This window comes from Chiloscyllium plagiosum, chromosome 30, assembly GCF_004010195.1.
Source record: "Chiloscyllium plagiosum isolate BGI_BamShark_2017 chromosome 30, ASM401019v2, whole genome shotgun sequence".
Classification (NCBI taxonomy): Eukaryota; Metazoa; Chordata; class Chondrichthyes; order Orectolobiformes; family Hemiscylliidae; genus Chiloscyllium; species Chiloscyllium plagiosum.
In genome coordinates, this window is record NC_057739.1 from 28556753 (window position 1) to 28574251 (window position 17499).

The 17499-nt window shown below is 37.7% G+C and overlaps 1 protein-coding gene across 7 annotated transcripts in view; it reads right to left on the minus strand.

Annotated features, from left to right (window-relative positions):
* mapkap1 (MAPK associated protein 1) overlaps positions 1 to 17499 on the minus strand; it is a 331621-nt gene that overhangs the window by 32732 nt on the left and 281390 nt on the right. For all 7 annotated transcript variants that reach the window (XM_043720206.1, XM_043720203.1, XM_043720205.1 and 4 more), the window contains one exon: positions 3161 to 3298. In XM_043720206.1, coding sequence (XP_043576141.1) covers positions 3161 to 3298 — 138 coding nt within the window. The remainder of the gene's footprint in view (positions 1 to 3160; positions 3299 to 17499) is intronic.

The window sequence follows — 17499 nt, forward strand, 5'->3', positions numbered from 1 at the left end:
ACAAGTTAGCAATTGCTGTTCTCTGTCAAACCTATACCAGTATGTTAGCAATGATGATACAAATTATTTCTTTAAAACATTTTCTCAGTAATTTTATTGAGGTAGCTGAGGCTACTTGGTGAAGGAAAAATTGAAAGCGTTCTACTAATTTTCTGAATTTACTGCTCATATGTAGCAAGTCACAGTATTACCAGAAAGTCAATAAGCAAATTAAAATTACATTCTTTTAAAGTTTGTTTTCAGTGCAATTCATATTACAGTGAGATTCTAGGCATTAATTACACAGAATGGAGTAAATATAAGAAAGGGGCACTGGAGGGCACAACACTACATTAGCATGTGTCAAATACCTTTGGTTTTAAATGAAAACTACATAAAAGCATTTCTGCCATCAATTTTGCTATCACTAACAGCCAGCATGAATTCTGCAAGAAAAGCTATTTTCGTGCAGATGTGAAATTCAATGAAAAAGACCGACTCTTGTAGGAACATCAATCAAAACGTCGGCTGCAGTGACAGATCTCAACGGTGAGGGAGGGTTAAAGGTCACAGGTTAAGGAAAAAGCCAAGCTCTGGTTCAGCTCTAATATCTCTGCGGTGGAAGTCTTGGAAAGGTACACCCTCCTGTATTAGCCTACTATCATTAATCTTCTTGCCACCTTCTTTAGCTAGTCGAGCAGAACCGCTCAATAGAAAACTATATGATGGGGCACTCCTAGGAAGGCCCAGTCCCCATTATCAGGTTAACATTCTGTTAAGCCCCTCTGCAGCAATGGAATGATAACTCTTAAAGAGATCAAGGTCACATGATGTACTGCATGCAATTAATGACAAGTGGGATTTAACAGTAGTGCTGCCTCACAAAAGAAGAAACTGAAATGTCTTTGTTACATTTAATAGTCTGAAACAAAGCAATCTTTCATCCAGTATCAAGGTTTGACATACATATTAGCATACTAGCATCTTCCAAATGGTGTAATACAGAATGTGTTTTACTGGCTCTTGCATTAACTTTTGAGGTGGAGTGGTGGTGGCGTTCGAAGGTTGGGGGGGGGGGGGGGGTCTCAACATCATTTGCCTTTTTGACCCTCCTCTGCCTGTGTCAAAGGCATATGAAAAAACATTTTCCAACTCCTTTCAGTTCTGAGAAAAAAGTTATGCTAGAGTTGAAATGTTAACTTCATTTAACATTAGATGTTTAAATGTTTACATAGAATACACTGCCTGCAACAATAGTAGACTCACCAACTTTAAGGGCATTTAAATGGTCAATGGATAGACATATGGATGAGAATGGAATAGTATAGGTTGGATGGGCTTCAGATTGGTTCCACTGGTCGGCGCAACATCGAGGGCCGAAGGGCCTGTACTATGCTTTAACGTTCTATGTTCTAACTGTTTCTCTCTCCACAGTTGCTGCCTAACCTGCTGAGTTTCTCCAAAATTATCTGTGCTTGTTCATTACTAGTTAATGGGTCAGCAATTCTGAAAGGCAAATATAAAATAAAGCTGTGAAGTGAAACAAATAATAAAGTCCCTATATTTCAATATAGGAAGGGGATCAATGACAACATTAAACTATGGAGGGATGTAACTAAAATGTTCTTCAAAAGAAGATTAAGACTTATGCGAGTCTGTTAGCTCTGTTGGCTAGATGGCTGGTTTGTGATGCAGAAGTACAGGTTCTATTCCTGTACAACAGAGGTCAGCGTGAAGGTCCCACCTTCTCAACTCACACTTCAGGTTAAATCATTAAACATCAACTTGCATTTCTTTAGTTCCTCCAATTGCAAAAATGTCCTAAGAAACTTCACAGGTTTAATTTTTAAAAATAAGTAAGGCAAAGATGGAAATTTTCATGGGAGTGATTGAAAGCTTCTTTAAAGAGATGGATTTTAAGAACCAAAGTGCCCTTCCACTCATCCAGCCCCTCTACTTTGAATCTCTCTCTCCTTAAACTCAAGCTTCTTATGACAAGAGAAGCAGGTATTTATTTTAGTGCCCTGGTTAATCATCACCCTTAACTGAACCTCAACAAACATACCAAACACAGATTATCGATCCATTAAAATTATTGTTTGAGATATTGCTACAAGTAAAATTAAGAACTACACCGTATGGCTTATAATAGTTACATCAATTCAAACAATTCACTGTTTCCAAAATGCTTGAGATATTTTGAGGCTTGAATTAAACAAATGCATGTTTTGTTTTTAAATTTCTCAGTAAACATATTCCAACCCCCAAATGTTTATACCATTTAGAAATACTTCTCATTTTATATACGGACTTATCTTTTGGAAGTGACTATCTTATAAGCCATATGTAGCAGAGGATATAACCTCTCTGGCAGCAAGTACAAATTCTTACAGAAATCAAAAAGGTCACAAATTCATAAACAAAATAATTAATGTTTTATCATGTTAAATCCTAGTTCCCACAAGAAAGTAACTTTTTTGCTTTGCCATTCAAGAGTTCAATGCTGTGATCTGTATCATAGAAAATAAAAATCTTAATATGTCGAATTTAAAAATCAATAAACACTACTTAACATTCATATAAAATACTGAAGAACTTCTTGAAATAAATGTAAATGTTGCATCTGATCAACAAAAAAATCAAAATGAGAATATGAATGAGAAACCCAAAATCTTACATTTTTCTTATCTTCAGGCATATTAAACAAAAATCTCCAAAAACAATACACATGAAGTTAAATATCTATGTAGAGATTAAAATAGTTCTGGCTCTGATAAAGTCGAAAAGGAACACAGACTTCTCACTACAATAATTAGTGTGACTGATATAGAACTCCAATAACTGATTGGTAGTGGCAGATTATATGAAATTCTCAATTTAACAAATTTGACTGGGTTTATCACCAGTAAATTCTGATGGATTAACAGGGTACAAATGCATAGCATGAGACAAAATATTGTTCAACATTTAGATGGTTAAAAATGTAGAAGCTGATTTCAGTAAAATAATACAGATATGCGGCCAACATTCTAAAGGATAAAAAAAATTCATCATTGGCACCACTATCTTATCTAATACTAAACCTGTGGACAATACAGAGCTCTAATTTTTCCTAGTTGAGTGCATGCACTCACTCACCCAACAACACAAAGATACAGCAAATAAATGTAGTACTACATACTTGGACTCTTCTCTTCCACAAGGTCACAAGCGCAGAGTAGATCAGAATCAATTGAAATGGGTTTCTGTTTAATCCAGAACTTGGTGCTGGCCTTCTGATTAGTAACAGGGTCTATCTCCACCTTTTCTCCCGAGATACCTGTGAATCAGTGGGGATATAAACCAGTGGGCTGTGTCAGTGATTTTATATCAACCATTTGACACACTTTATAAATCTTAATGGAGTGAACACAAAGTGCTCTGTTAAGCCTTCCAAAATTCAGCTTTTTTTTTTGCAGTGTATCAAGTGAGTGCTGAATGTAGAAGCAGATTTCTGCACCACCAAATAAATAAAAATGATTAGAATATCTGAACTGGATTCTGTACTTTTCAAAACAGCACAGTGGTACAGTATTCTACATTTTGGCACCTGTTAAATTGTTATATTCAGCCGAACAGGAATAAGATCTCAAATTAATATGGGATAGCTATGCAAACAAACATCAGTCATTGCACAGAATGGAGGGATGCTATTTAAAAGTAATATTTCACCAAATTCTCATTCAATTGTGGTTTCATGATAGTACTGTAATTATAATATTCATGAAACACAAAAGCCATTACCTCTTAACACATTATATAAATACAGAGAAGCATATTAAAAGTAGCAAGAAAATGCAAACTTTGAAATGTGTCATCCAGATCCTGAGACAAATGGTACTGAAATACATGAAATCAAAAGAGAAAATGCTGGAAAATCTCAGCAGGTCTGGCAGCATCTGTAAGGAGAGAAAAGAGCTGACGTTTTGAGTCTAACTGACCCTTTGTCAAAGCTGAGAACACAGGGTCAGTGAGCATTGACAAAGGGTCAGTTAGACTCGAAACGTCAGCTCTTTTCTCTCCTTACAGATGTTGCCAGACCTGCTGAGATTTTCCAGCATTTTCTCTTTTGGTTTAAGATTCCAGTGTCCGCAGTAATTTGCTTTTATCCAGTTAAATAAATGACTTGTATATTATATATACACACATACAGATACATATATAGACATGTACTTTTTGTGGTTACTCATGAAATGTCAAATCAAACTTAGCAGGAATCTTGCTAGCTAGCAGTTTTGATCGTGCATGATGATTGACTAGAATGAGGATGAACTGACAGCAAACAAAAAGTGCCATGGTGTGGAAATAGAAAAAATGTCACAACATAACTATGTCCTAATTTAAGTAACAGATTTTCCATCACTCATCTGTGGGGACAACGTTCATGTGAAAGTTTTATATTAATGCACAGTAGAATCTTGCATGCATTATACTCAAACTCCTATAGCCTGTTACTTAAGTATCATACAAATAAAACTTGAAAATATTTCAGAGGAGGCAAAATGTCCACCACGTTGTAAGGGCATTAGTTATCAGATCAATTTCACTTCTCAAGTAGAAACAAACCTGTTACTACTGTGTCAGATTTATTCTGTTCAAACTGCAATTTCCTTTTTGACCAAAGCATCCTTCTTGTGAAGAAATGCACGGCTAACCATTCCTCATCTCAGTAGCAATATGAAACCTGAATTTACTTTTCCCAAACTTAAATATAAATATCTTTAAAATGGTATTTGCTATCATTTTCAACTTCAAGCTGCTATTTAAAACTTTCAAACTAACTTGCATTTAGTTTCTGACTTTCTCATTTAGCACATAACTATTTTTCTTAACATATGGATAGCAACAGAGACAAAATAGTTTGGAGATCTGGAAAATACTCAACATAAAAGCCTGGCTGTTTGAATATTGGGATCAGACTAAAATTGATGTAAACTTGAAGTGAGAATATAAGTCACAAAAACAACAGCAACATAAATCATTAGCAAGAGAGGCAACAGTAAAATGCTTTATAATACTTCAGTCAATTTTAACATGAAATTAGTCTCAGACTTTCAATGGGATCGATAGTATTTTTGTTCTTGTGGTCAGATGAATAGCATTTTCTGGTTTCATTTTCATATAATAATAGGCAGTAAAACTATTGAAATGTTTGAATAACATTTGAAGGATGAATGAACTTAATATTTACATAAAAACGTCATCAGATTCCAAGAGCAGTCACTGTTCTTAAATGTAAACATGGCAGCTGAAAATTGGATAAGTTGTCTCAAAAAGCCAATGAATCAATTACATTTTTTTTTGGTGCTTTTTGAAAAAGGAGGGATATTGGTCAGGACAGAAAGGTAACTTTGTGCTCTTCATTTAATAGTGGCACAGGGGGCTACCAAAGCAGACAGATGGAGTTTAGATTTAATATTTAATTTGCAAGAATGTATCTGCTGCAATGCCACACTGCTTCGGCATCGTACTTACGAAACAGACCACGTCAAAGTACCCAAATCTTAAGTGAAGCTCTCTCTACCGATAATCATCTGACACAGACGAAAGTACTTGTTACCAACGGAATCGAGCTGATATTTAAAATTATATATTCTACGTAAGTCACAGAAATCAAAATTTACACTACAAAGTGATTCATTATAAATTGATATATCTGAGGAAAAAATAACAAAAGAATAAATATTTTATTTCTTTTCAGAAATTTTCAAGATGACAGGAAGCTGGCTACCTCTGCAGATTTTAAAGTGAATACTATTCTGCTGTTTTAACATGACTATTAATCCACTTCAATGAATACGTGCATTAAAGCTATTTTTGTGCTCACATAAGTAACAAATATACGTATTTTAAGTGTAATATGAACAACCCACTTCGATATTTATAAAACAAAATTATGAGAATCTATAACACTGATTTAACATGCAAAAGGAAAGTCTTATTCCATAAGTAAGAGACATTATTCTTCTTGCAGAATACAAATAAACTCAAAAGCTGTTAGAGACAGATGGCAAATAGTTTCTGCATAGATTTGACTGATGTTTGCCTGACCACCATTAAACACAGCATCTTGTTTTAATCAATGATGGCAACTTTACATGCATAGCAATTCTTGCATTCCAAAAATAACTTATCATGTCAAGTATTGAGAAGTGGAGATTTTAATATAGTAATGAACTTGCATTCAAATATAAAAACAAAGTGTTGGAGATGGTGATTATATTCAAAGTCTGTGAGAAGATTTGTAGCTCGGGTGCTCGTTGTTGTGGTTCTGTTCACCGAGCTGGGAATTTGTGTTGCAGACGTTTCGTCCCCTGTCTAGGTGACATCCTCACTGCTTGGGAACCTCCTGTGAAGCGCTTCTGTTATCTTTCCTCCGGCATTTGTAGTGGTTTGAATCTGCCGCTTCCGGTTGTCAGTTCCAGCTGTCCGTTGCAGTGATCGGTATATTGGGTCCAGGTCGATGTGCTTATTGATTGAATCTGTGGATGAGTGCCATGTCTCCAGGAATTCCCCGGCTATTCTCTGTTTGGCTTGTCCTATAATAGTAGTGTTGTCCCAGTTGAATTCATGTTGCTTGTCATCTGCGTGTGTGGCTACTAAGGATAGCTGGTCGTGTCGTTTCGTGGCTAGTTGATGTTCATGGATGCGGATTGTTAGCTTCTTCCTTTTGTCCTATGTAGTGTTTTGTGCAGTCCTTGCATGGGATTTTGTACACTACATGAACACCAACTAGCCACGAAATGACACGACCAGCTATCCTTAGTAGCCACACACGCAGATGACAAGCAACATGAATTCGACTGGGACAACACTACTATTATAGGACAAGCCGAACAGAGAACAGCCAGGGAATTCCTAGAGGCATGGCACTCATCCACAGATTCAATCAATAAGCACATTGACCTGGACCCAATATACTGACCACTGCAACGGGCAGCTGGAACTGACAACCGGAAGCAGCAGATTCAAACCACGACAAATGCCTGAGGAAAGATCACAGGAGCGCTTCACAGGAGGCTCCCAAGCACTGAGGATGTCACCTAGACAGGGGACGAAATGTCTGCAACACAAATTCCCAGCTCGGCGAACAGAACCACAACAACATGATTATATTTTAGACTTCCATCGCATTTTCATAAAATAATTCAACTTATTTCCACTCTTATTTCACAGAACTACCTATTAAATAGACAAGAAACACAAGATTATGTATTGCTTACCCACAACTTCGTCAGAATAGCCTGATCTATTCATATGAATGTAAAATGAGGTGACACCTTAACACTGAAAGTTTGTCTTTAATCAATTGCTATTTGGAGAAAGACAACCGATTCATTTTTTTTATGACAGCTGTAATTCTCATCAAGGCAGAAAGATAACATTAAGTAACAAGATGTAGAAACTTAAGCTGTAGTCTGATCATTAATAGTTTAAGAATACAATCTTTATCTCAATAAATGAAATTATTGTATAGTTAATTACCTAGATCACTTCAAACACTACTTTCACCTTTTCTCCACTTTCCAAGAGATAGGTTACAAAATAAATCTTGCAAATTTTTTTTAAAAAATTGCTCGAGCATTTTTTGTGTGATTTAAAAAAATACCGTCAGAGCAGTAACATACTATTTACAGTAGTAAAATTCCCCAAATTAGAAAAATATATTCAAAATTTAGACTACGGTCCAGAAACTTCAGGAATCACAGAAGCAGTCAATACTGTTAATGTACCTTGTTAATTTGATGGGATTTGTCAGGTAACTCCACTGGAAAATTATATAAAACTGTTCCAGATGAACAGATGATAGTGACATGAATTAAACTGATAGAACAATACCAGAATATAAACCAGAAATGACACCTAAAGTGGCTGTTGATTTATTGCCATCCTGAGTTTGGTTCTGGGCTTCCATGTATATTAGTGCTACAAATCTGGGTCCATTTAGCAGTGAGATGCTCGTACATACATCACCAGCTCCTGCTCCAAGCCAAGGTCATTCCCCATTGCATCAATCTTTTCAGAAAAGGCTACTCCACCACTCTACTAGTTGTTAGCTATTTCAGCTTTGATTTTTTTTGGAAGGACTTGAGGGATGAGGGAAGTTTAAGGAGTGGGGTGGGGGGGGGGGGGGGGTGGGGGGTTGGTAGTTGAAATAAAGAAACAAAAAAGCATAGCAACATTGATTCTACTAATACTTCTTGAATTTTCCTTCATTTTAAACACTGCTGAATTATTTGTTTGATTTAAAAAGCTTGCTTTTTAATTCCTTTGGCTATTTATGTTTTTTGCAAAAATATATGCCAGTGATAGAAAACTCTTCTTCCTGTGTTCAAAAGCTGAGTGTGCTCTTAATATATTTACAAAATCCTTAAAAATTCAGCTCAAATGGAACAAAATCATATTGCTTCTGTAGCTAGCACAAGTAGTCACTTGGTCAGTAAGAATATATGCTTTATGTACTTTCTTCAAAGTTTTCTTTAGTGTTAGCATGTCTGTACAGTCTACGAACAGCACATTTTTAAAATGTCAAAATAATTCTAGTGGTTTCAATAATCGTGAATAATATTTATTTTTGTGGGAAAAAAACCCACTTTCTTTTGCACTAAACATAGCTGCCTCTTCAAGAAGTTTGCCTGATTAAAACTGTTCCTTATTCTCAGCAAAGCATTTGTAGGTTACCTATTATATATCGTCCAAGGTTTCTTTCTGCCTTCCCCATTCTTTATTTTCCAGGAAGTCAGGCCTTTCTAAAGGACTGAAGGTTAAGGTACTGCAGTTTTAATGGTGAAAATATCCTTAGGAAGGGGTGATGGGGTAGGGAAAATTAAATCAGAATCCTTGGACTTCAGAACTCACACTTTAAACTAAAAATGGCATTGTTAAAAGGAATTTAAGTATTACCTGAAAAATTAAGTAGTTCTTTGACAACTAATACTTTAAGGTTATTTTCATCATTAAGACTGCAGCACCTTAAACCTTCAGTGCTTTAGAAAGGCTTGATTTCCTGGAGAATAAAGAGTTGGGAAGGCAGAAAGATAATATCCTGAGGAAGGGGTGCAGTAGGGAAAATTCAATTAGAATCTTTGGACTTTAGAACACAAGCTACAAACTAAAAATGGCAGACATTGTTAAAAGGAATTGAAGTATTACCTTAAAAATTAAGTTAAAAATCACACAACACCAGGTTATAGTCCAACAGGTTTATTTGGAAGCACTAGCTTTCGGAGTGCTGCTATTTCATCAGATAGTTGTGGAAGATGAGATCATTTACTCAGGATTTATAGCCAAAGGAATCCAATGTCACTGAGAAGTGCTACATTAAACAATTTTAGATTAAAACTTTCATCATTTATAAAGGGATATGCTGGTTTCTGTTCTTTCATATGTAAATCTCAGAGCTTCTTCTAAATTACATTCTCATGATAGTTCAGCTTTTCTAACAATAGGTGTGAAATCTGTGTCCCAATGTTTAGTCAGATTGACAAGCCCTCTGCATAGTTTTACATGGATTCATGCAGTTTTTGAGCAAACTAAAATGCAATTCCGCAAAAACAAATTCATTCCATAGAATTACATGCGCTCGTGTGTCAGAGTGACAGAGTGTGTGCGCATGTGGGTGTGAGCACACATGATTGAATGCCTGTAAGCTTGGTTAAGAGTGTCTGTGTGTGTGTGTCTGTGTCTGTCTGTGTGTGTAAGTGAGTGAGAGTGAGAGATAGTGTGTGTGTGAGAGAGAGACAGACCGAGAGAGAGAGACAGACAGAGAGAGAGAGACAGACAGACAGACAGACAGACAGACAGACAGAGAGAGAGAGAGAGAGAGAGAGAGAGAGAGAGAGAGATGGAGTATGTGTCTGTGAGAGGGTGCATGTGTGGGTGAAAATGCAGGGATGTCTGTGTGTGCATATGAGACAGAGAGCTTGTGTATGAGGTCTGTGTGGGTGTGCAAGTATGGAGTGCGAGTGAGTGAGAGTTATCGTGCAGTGGGATAACCTGTAATGTGACATGAACCCAAAGTCCCGGTAGAGGCCATTCCCATGGGTACCAAACTTTGTTATCAGCCTCTGCTCAGCCATTCTGCGTTGATGCTTGTCTTGAAGTCCGCCTTGGAGAACGGTCACCCGAATGTCCGAGGTCGAATGTCCTGGACCGCTGACGTGTTCCCCGACTGGGAAGTGTGCGGTATCCATTCATTCTTTGTCGTAGCGTCCGCTCGGTCTCGCCAATGTACCACGCCTCAGGGCATCCTTGCTGACAGCATATGAGATAGACCACGTTGGCCAAGTCACATGAGTACTCACCGTGTACATGGTAGGTGATGTCCCCACGTGTAATGGCATTACCCATGTCGATACTTTGACACGTCTTGCAGCAGCTGCCACAACAGGGTTTGTATGGTGTTGTTCTGAAGGCTGGGCAGTTTGCTGCGCATAATGATCGGTTTGAGGTTTGGTGTTTGATTAAAGGTGAGAAGTCTTGGCGAGGTGCTCATCCTCATCGATAATGTGTTGAAGGCTGCAAAGAACACAGCGTAGTCGTTCGACTCCCTGGAAATACTGGACAACGAAGAGTATCCTATCTGTTGCAGCCTATGTTTGTCTCCTGAAGAGGTCGTTAGTTTCTTGCTGTGGCACGTCAGAACTGGTGGTCGATGAGTTGAGCATCATACCCTGTTCTTACGAGGATATCCTTGAGCACTTTCACGTTCCTCCTCATCTGAGCAGATTCTTTGTATGCAGAGGACCTTTTCGTAGGGATGGCTGTTTTAATATGCCTTCCAAAAAAACACAAAGCCAGCACACTAGGACATCCCATCGTATCAGGCAATGGGACCCTATGTGAGAACCTCGCTGGCTATGTTGAAGGCACCTTGAAACCCATTGCACAGGGGACCCTCCGCTTCTGTCACAACACTACAGATTTCTTACAGAAACTCAGCACCAACAGACCAGTAGAACTGGGAACATTCCTTGTTACAATGTCACTCTACAACAGCATCCCCCACAATGACGACCTCAGGGCAACAGCCTCAATACTCAATATCAACAACTGCCAATCTCCAAGCTCCAATCTACAACTCACCCGCTTCATCCTCGACCACAACATTTTCACCTTTGACAACCAGTTTTTCATTCAGACACACACAACAGCCATAGGGACCAAATTTGCACCCCAATATGCCAATATTTTCATGCACATGTTCAATCAAGACTTCTTTTCTGCACAGGACCTCCAACCAACACTATACACCAGATATATTTGACATTTTCTTCCTCTGGACCTATGACAAGCAGTCACTGAAACAACTATACAGTGATATCAATGAGTTTCATCCAACCATTAGACTTACCATGGACTACTCTTTAGTTTCTGTCTCATTCTTAGATATGTATTTCCATCAAGGATGGGCACCTCACTGTACTGCAAATCTATGGATAAAGTCATGATGCTACACTTCTCCAGCTTCCACCCAAAACATATTAAAACAGATTTCAATTTTGAAATCTAATACTGATCTTGCTTTTATGCACCCTTTTTGTATTCCTTGTTCTATTCCCCTAATGTATTTTATATGGTATGGTCTGCCTGTACTGCATGCAAAACAGGTCACTGTACTTAGGTACGTATGACAATAATAAATCAAATCAAATGTTTATTGCTTGCCCTTCCTTCCCTATTTGGCAAGATCTTTTTCAGAATTGATTACTTTCAATCACTTTGAAAAACAAAATGGAACCTTACTTTAAGCATCTCAATGGATACCTTTCATACATCTGTCTTTTATTCGAATATATTTATGGTCATATTGTATATCTGAACATCCTAAGCATGTGAAAAAGGCTCAAGAGTTATTGAAATATGGTTTCACCAAGACAAAAGTGATAAATAGCAGCTAACTTGCACACAGGATCCAACAAATAGCAAAGACAGAAATGACAAAGTCATTTGTTTTTGCCAAAACACCTGCCAACTCATAAAATAATTCTCAAGTATGGCATGTGAACAAATGAGGGCCTCAGCCTATTTGAATGGCCACATCTCTGACAATGCAGGACTGCCTTTGTATTCAATCAAGGAGAATCCAGAAGTCCTGGAGTAGGTTTCATCCCAAAATTTGCCATATTTTGATATATATTGGCTACCTTAAGCATACTTTGTAATCAACAGGTTTGAACTTGATTAGATTTTCTCAGTTTTGTTAAATAACCTGGCAAAAAAACCTTTCCATTATCACTGTTACATAAATGCCATGTGACCCAAGTACAAACCTTGAGGGCTTTAGCAATACCAACAAAAATGCATGAATTTCAACTTGTGACAGAACCTTACTCCACCTCCCAAAAAGATTTGGGGAGTGGGGAAGGACCTCCATTGCAGAAAATCAATAATGCATTGATGAAGCAGGTTTACTGGCCTGAATTCTTTCTCATTCAATTTTTTTTGTGTGCTAACAGCAATGCAGACCAGGAATTGACAATTATAGATGACGTTGTCAGCTGAGATGTTTAAAATAAGGTTTCATTTTGTTTTTCAAAGTGATTGAAAGTAATCAATTCTGAGAATGATCTTGCCAAACAGTGAAGAAAGGGCAAGCAATAAGCCTCTGACAGTGTGGTACATTAATATATGGCCCTGTAACAATTACAAAGTGGCAATATAAATATTTTTGTATTTTTACCTGAAGAACTGTTGAACAGAAACCACTGTTCATGAGTTTTCTGTTCATGGAAGAGAAGTTAAAAAGGAAGAAACGATATCATATTATTCTTGCTCACCCTAATCCATAGGGATCAAACTAGGAATAGACAATTATATTGGGGAAAAAAAAGCATCTGAGTGTTAGAACTTTCATATGGAATGGCATAGAATGGTACCTAAAGTTGCGGGGAGTAATATTGTTGTAAATAAGTTGGAAAAAAAAAGTTCTTTTCATTCATTCATGGAATGTGGGCCTTGCTGGCTAGGCCATCATTCACTGTCCATCTTGAAACACTACAGTTCTTGAGGTGTAGGATCATCCATGATACTGCAACAAAGTCAGTTACAGGATTTTGACCCAGCAGCAGTGAAGGAATAGTGATATTGTTTATAGTGAAATATATTTTTTAAAGCGAGAAGATACTGCTGATCATCTTTCATGGAAAAGTTCTTGATGGCATCCTTAATGAAGCTCACCACAAATAATTAAGCTCTTAGTCCAAATCACTTAATTTACCTGGGCGGCATGGTGGCTAAGTGGTTAGCACTGCTACCTTCATCAGGTCATTCCCGATGAAGAGCTCATGCTCGAAACGTCAACTCTCCTGCTCCTTGGGTGCTGCCTGGCCTGCTGTGCTTTTCCAGCAGCACACGTTTCGACTCTGATCTCGATCATCTGCAGTCCTTACTTTCTCCTAAATTGCCCAGAATGTTCAGGAATGTGTAGGTTAGGTGAATTAGTCAGAGGAAATTTCAAGTAATAGGTTAGGGGAAAGGGTCTGTGTGGGTTACTTTTCGGAGGGTCGGTGTGGACTTGCTGAGCCAAATGGCATGTTTCCACACTGTAGGGATTCTATGATATTATCTGTGCTCAGTTTCAGAATGTGATAAGTTTGAGGGGAAGATCAATTTTCAATACTCAGGATCATGATTCGCCAATGGCCAGACATGGTCATTGCTCAAGGCAGGGGAACAGACTTGTAAATTATAGAATTTTCATTCTATCAAATTATTCAATCTTGAACTACATTTTCTTCAAACCTTCGGTTTTGAGCATGTAGAAAAGATTGAATATGTAACACACTAATACTTTGTCATCAATATTTCCTGTAAGCTTTGCACTTGTGACTTTGCAATAGCCTGGAAACTACCCGGTAAATCACCTTCACGTGTAAATACTATGTAAAATGCATGCAAAAAGAAGTTGGTGTATCATGCTGAAAAAGAACTGACACTACCATAATTTTTTTCTATGCAGGGCACATTGGCAGTCATTATAATTCATGCGATTTTTAGGAACAAATATAAATGTTAACAATTTTAAAATTTAGATAAGGATTTGATAACTAATATACTAACAGAAAAATTCACTGAAATGACAAACTTGAAATGATCGAAACTTGAAATGATCAATGAATTATTAATTCAAGCTCTGGTGACAAATTTACTTTTCTAAAGTACAATATTTGTAAACACAGAAGCTGTTTGAAAAGACACTGCTTTGCCTGTGCATTAATTTCATCATGAATATCAAACCCATTGGACAAGATTCAGATATGTTTATATTTACCATTTGGTACACTGTACCTTATATAAAACACACAGGGAATTAAAATATGACTGAAACGTCACATTTGTAAGCAGACTGAAAGGTGCATTAACCCCTGAAAGCTGTTTTCACAGGTCAGTCCCATCAGTACTAAACAAGTTGAACCATTTGTTTCACCTAACAGCTCCACTCCCCTTATGTCATTTATCTTTAGTGATAAGGGATGACCTTTTCAAGCGCTCTGTTCTGATAGCTTCCAGACACAGAGGAAAGAAATTCTCCTCAAAGCAACCTGGCAGCAATTGGCAAAAAATAACGTGAGCTTGGCAAAATGGTTTCTGCTTTTGAATGGTGAATGGAATACAAGAGTATCACTGTGGTTAAAAACTCAAGTGGATATCACATTCAAAATACTTTGCCATACCACTTGGCACTAACAAAATAAGACGAGATGTCAGAGGAATAACAACAATTAGGCCTAGTTTTATCAATATTGGAATAAGCTATTTTAATGTATAGAAGCATAGAACAGTTATGGCACAGAAAGAACCAATTCAGCCTATCGAACCCATGCTGATTCTATGTAAAATCAATTTAGGTAGTTCCATATTCCTTTCCTCATATTTATGTAACTGTTTTTCCCCTTCAGGTGCCAATCCAAAACTACTTTTATCATCACGACTGAATGTTTTCACTACACTTTCAGGATGTGCATTTCAAATTGTAAACATGCACAAATAAAAACGGTTCATCTCATGTTGCCTTTAATTCCTTCACAAATCACTGAAAATGTATGCTCTGATTCTTGACTGCTGATACCCTTATTCCTTTAGTGCTTCTCATCTTCAAATGTTTAATTTCCTTTTAAAAGTTATTGCTTTGGAAATTATTGATCTAACAGCCATGTAATGCATTTCACGTTTCAACAGCATTTTGCGGGACACCGTCATTAGGTTTTGCCGCTGAAATATAATTCACTACCCTCACAAGCTTGTAAATACATATGTAAAATTCATTACTGATCTGTACTAGTTAGAAGACAAATTATATTCAAAATAAGACAGCAACTCGTATTCATGTTCAGCACAATTTTCCAAAGTATTAATATGTCACCAATATCAATGGACATTATTGATAATACTCTGCAAATATTACATTCATAACTTATTTAATATATGTTTGCCTGGATTTGTTCATTTGCCAAAATGTTGTCTTCAAAATTTGCAAGTCAGAATTATGGGCAATGTCACAGCCCGGTTTCAAATCAAGTGTTATAAGAACTGAACAAAAGAGGTCAAAATCTATAATATCTCACTTCTGCGATTAAATTTCAGGGAACAAACTAATGGTTACGAGATGCAGAAAGTTGTCAGTAACTGTCAATATTGTGAAGAGGAAGAAGATGGTGAGTGCTGTTCTTGTGATGTGCTCAAATAAGTAAAACATCTTCTATTGAATTCTTACGTGATAGCTTTTTTTTGAAGAAGAGAGCTTTAGAATGTTTGTAATGCCGTCACTGATAATCTACAATTTTTGCCAACAGACACTAAGTTCAGTTTTGCTCAGTGGAAACACCTTATTTCACTTAGCTTTGCTGAAGTAATTAAATCCCAACATTGAGGATTCTGGGTAATCCAAGATGGAGGACGGGAAAAATTTCTGGCTGTAACACCTGCGTCTTTTTTGAGGTATTGTAGGTGTTGGCGAGGATTTCCTCGAATTCCAGGAGCAGCGATTACGGTTTTATATGTTGTTGCATTGTTTTGGAACTTTGGGAAAAAAAAGTCAAAACAACAGCAGTTTTAAAAGGGAGAAGAGCAGACAAAGGAAGCACATGGTGAAGACAGTGCAGGAGACAGAGAGAGGGAGAACCTGCACAGTTACCGCCTTTGCCGTTTGGATTCGTGTATCGCTGTACATCGGAGTGCATCTGGGAAAATTAACAAACAGTGAAATTCACAACTGATCTTGGCGGAACTGTTTGGCAAAGTTCACAGCACAGAAGCAGATATGTGTATTTTTTTTAAGTGGGACCTACAGAAAGACTGCAGTAGTGAGTAGAGTGGGTTCTTTCTTGATTATATGCTTTTTGAGATATGTCTCTTGACTAATAAGCCATAACTATTAACTTAAATGGGACAATGTTTTGTAGAGGAATAAGACGGTGTTATTTTCTGGATCTGTACATTGTGAAAGAGCAAAAATGGCCTTTCATAGAGTGATATGTACTTTTTTGACAGATGTGGGAATTTAAGGGTTACTACGGATTATATCTGCAATAAATGCTGTTGGTTGCAAATCTTATCAGATCGAATGGATCGGTTAGAGAGACAGTTAGAAGCAATGAGGAATTTGCAACAGCAACTGTATATGATGGATGGCAGTTATAGGAGGGGGGGGGGGGGGGGGAGGGAAGTCTCAGATACAGACACATAGATGGGTTAACTCCAAGAAAGGTGAGAGGGGTAGGCAGCTAGTGCAGGAGCCTTCTGTGGCTATACCCATTTCAAACAAGTATGCTGTTTTGGAAAATGTAGGGGGTGATGGATTCTCAGGGGAACGTAGCACAAACAGCCAAGGTTTTGGTATTGAGACTGGCTCTAATGCAATGACGGGTATGTCGGGTTCCAAGAGATCAATTGTGTTAGGGGACAGGCTAGTCTGAGGTACAGGCAGATGTTTCTGTGACCAGCAGTGAAAAAATCTGAATGGTGAGTTGTTTCCTGGTACCAGAATGAAGGATGTCTCAGAGAGGGTGCAGAATGTTCTCACTGGGAGAGGGGCCAACAAGGGGTCATTGTCCACATTGGAACCAACGACATAGGAAGGGAAAAGGTTGAGATTCTGAACGGTGATTACAGAGAGTTAGGCTGAAATTTAAAAAGGAGGTCCCGAGAGTAGTAATATCTGGATTACGCCCACTGTTATGAGCTAGTGAGGGCAGGAGTAAGAGGATAGAGCAGAAGAATGCATGGCTGAGGAGCTGGTGTATGGGAGAAGGATTCATATTGTTGGACCATTGGAATCTCTTTTGGGGTTGAAGTGACCTGTACAAGGAGGACAGATTACACCTAAAGTGGAAGGGGACTAATATACTGGCAGGGAGATTCGCAAGCTGGGGGTGGGGTGGTGGGACTCAGGGAGATAGTGAGAAAAGAGATCAATCTGAGACTGGTACAGTTGAGAACAGAAGCGAGTCAATCAGTCAGGGCAGGCAGGGACAAGTAGGA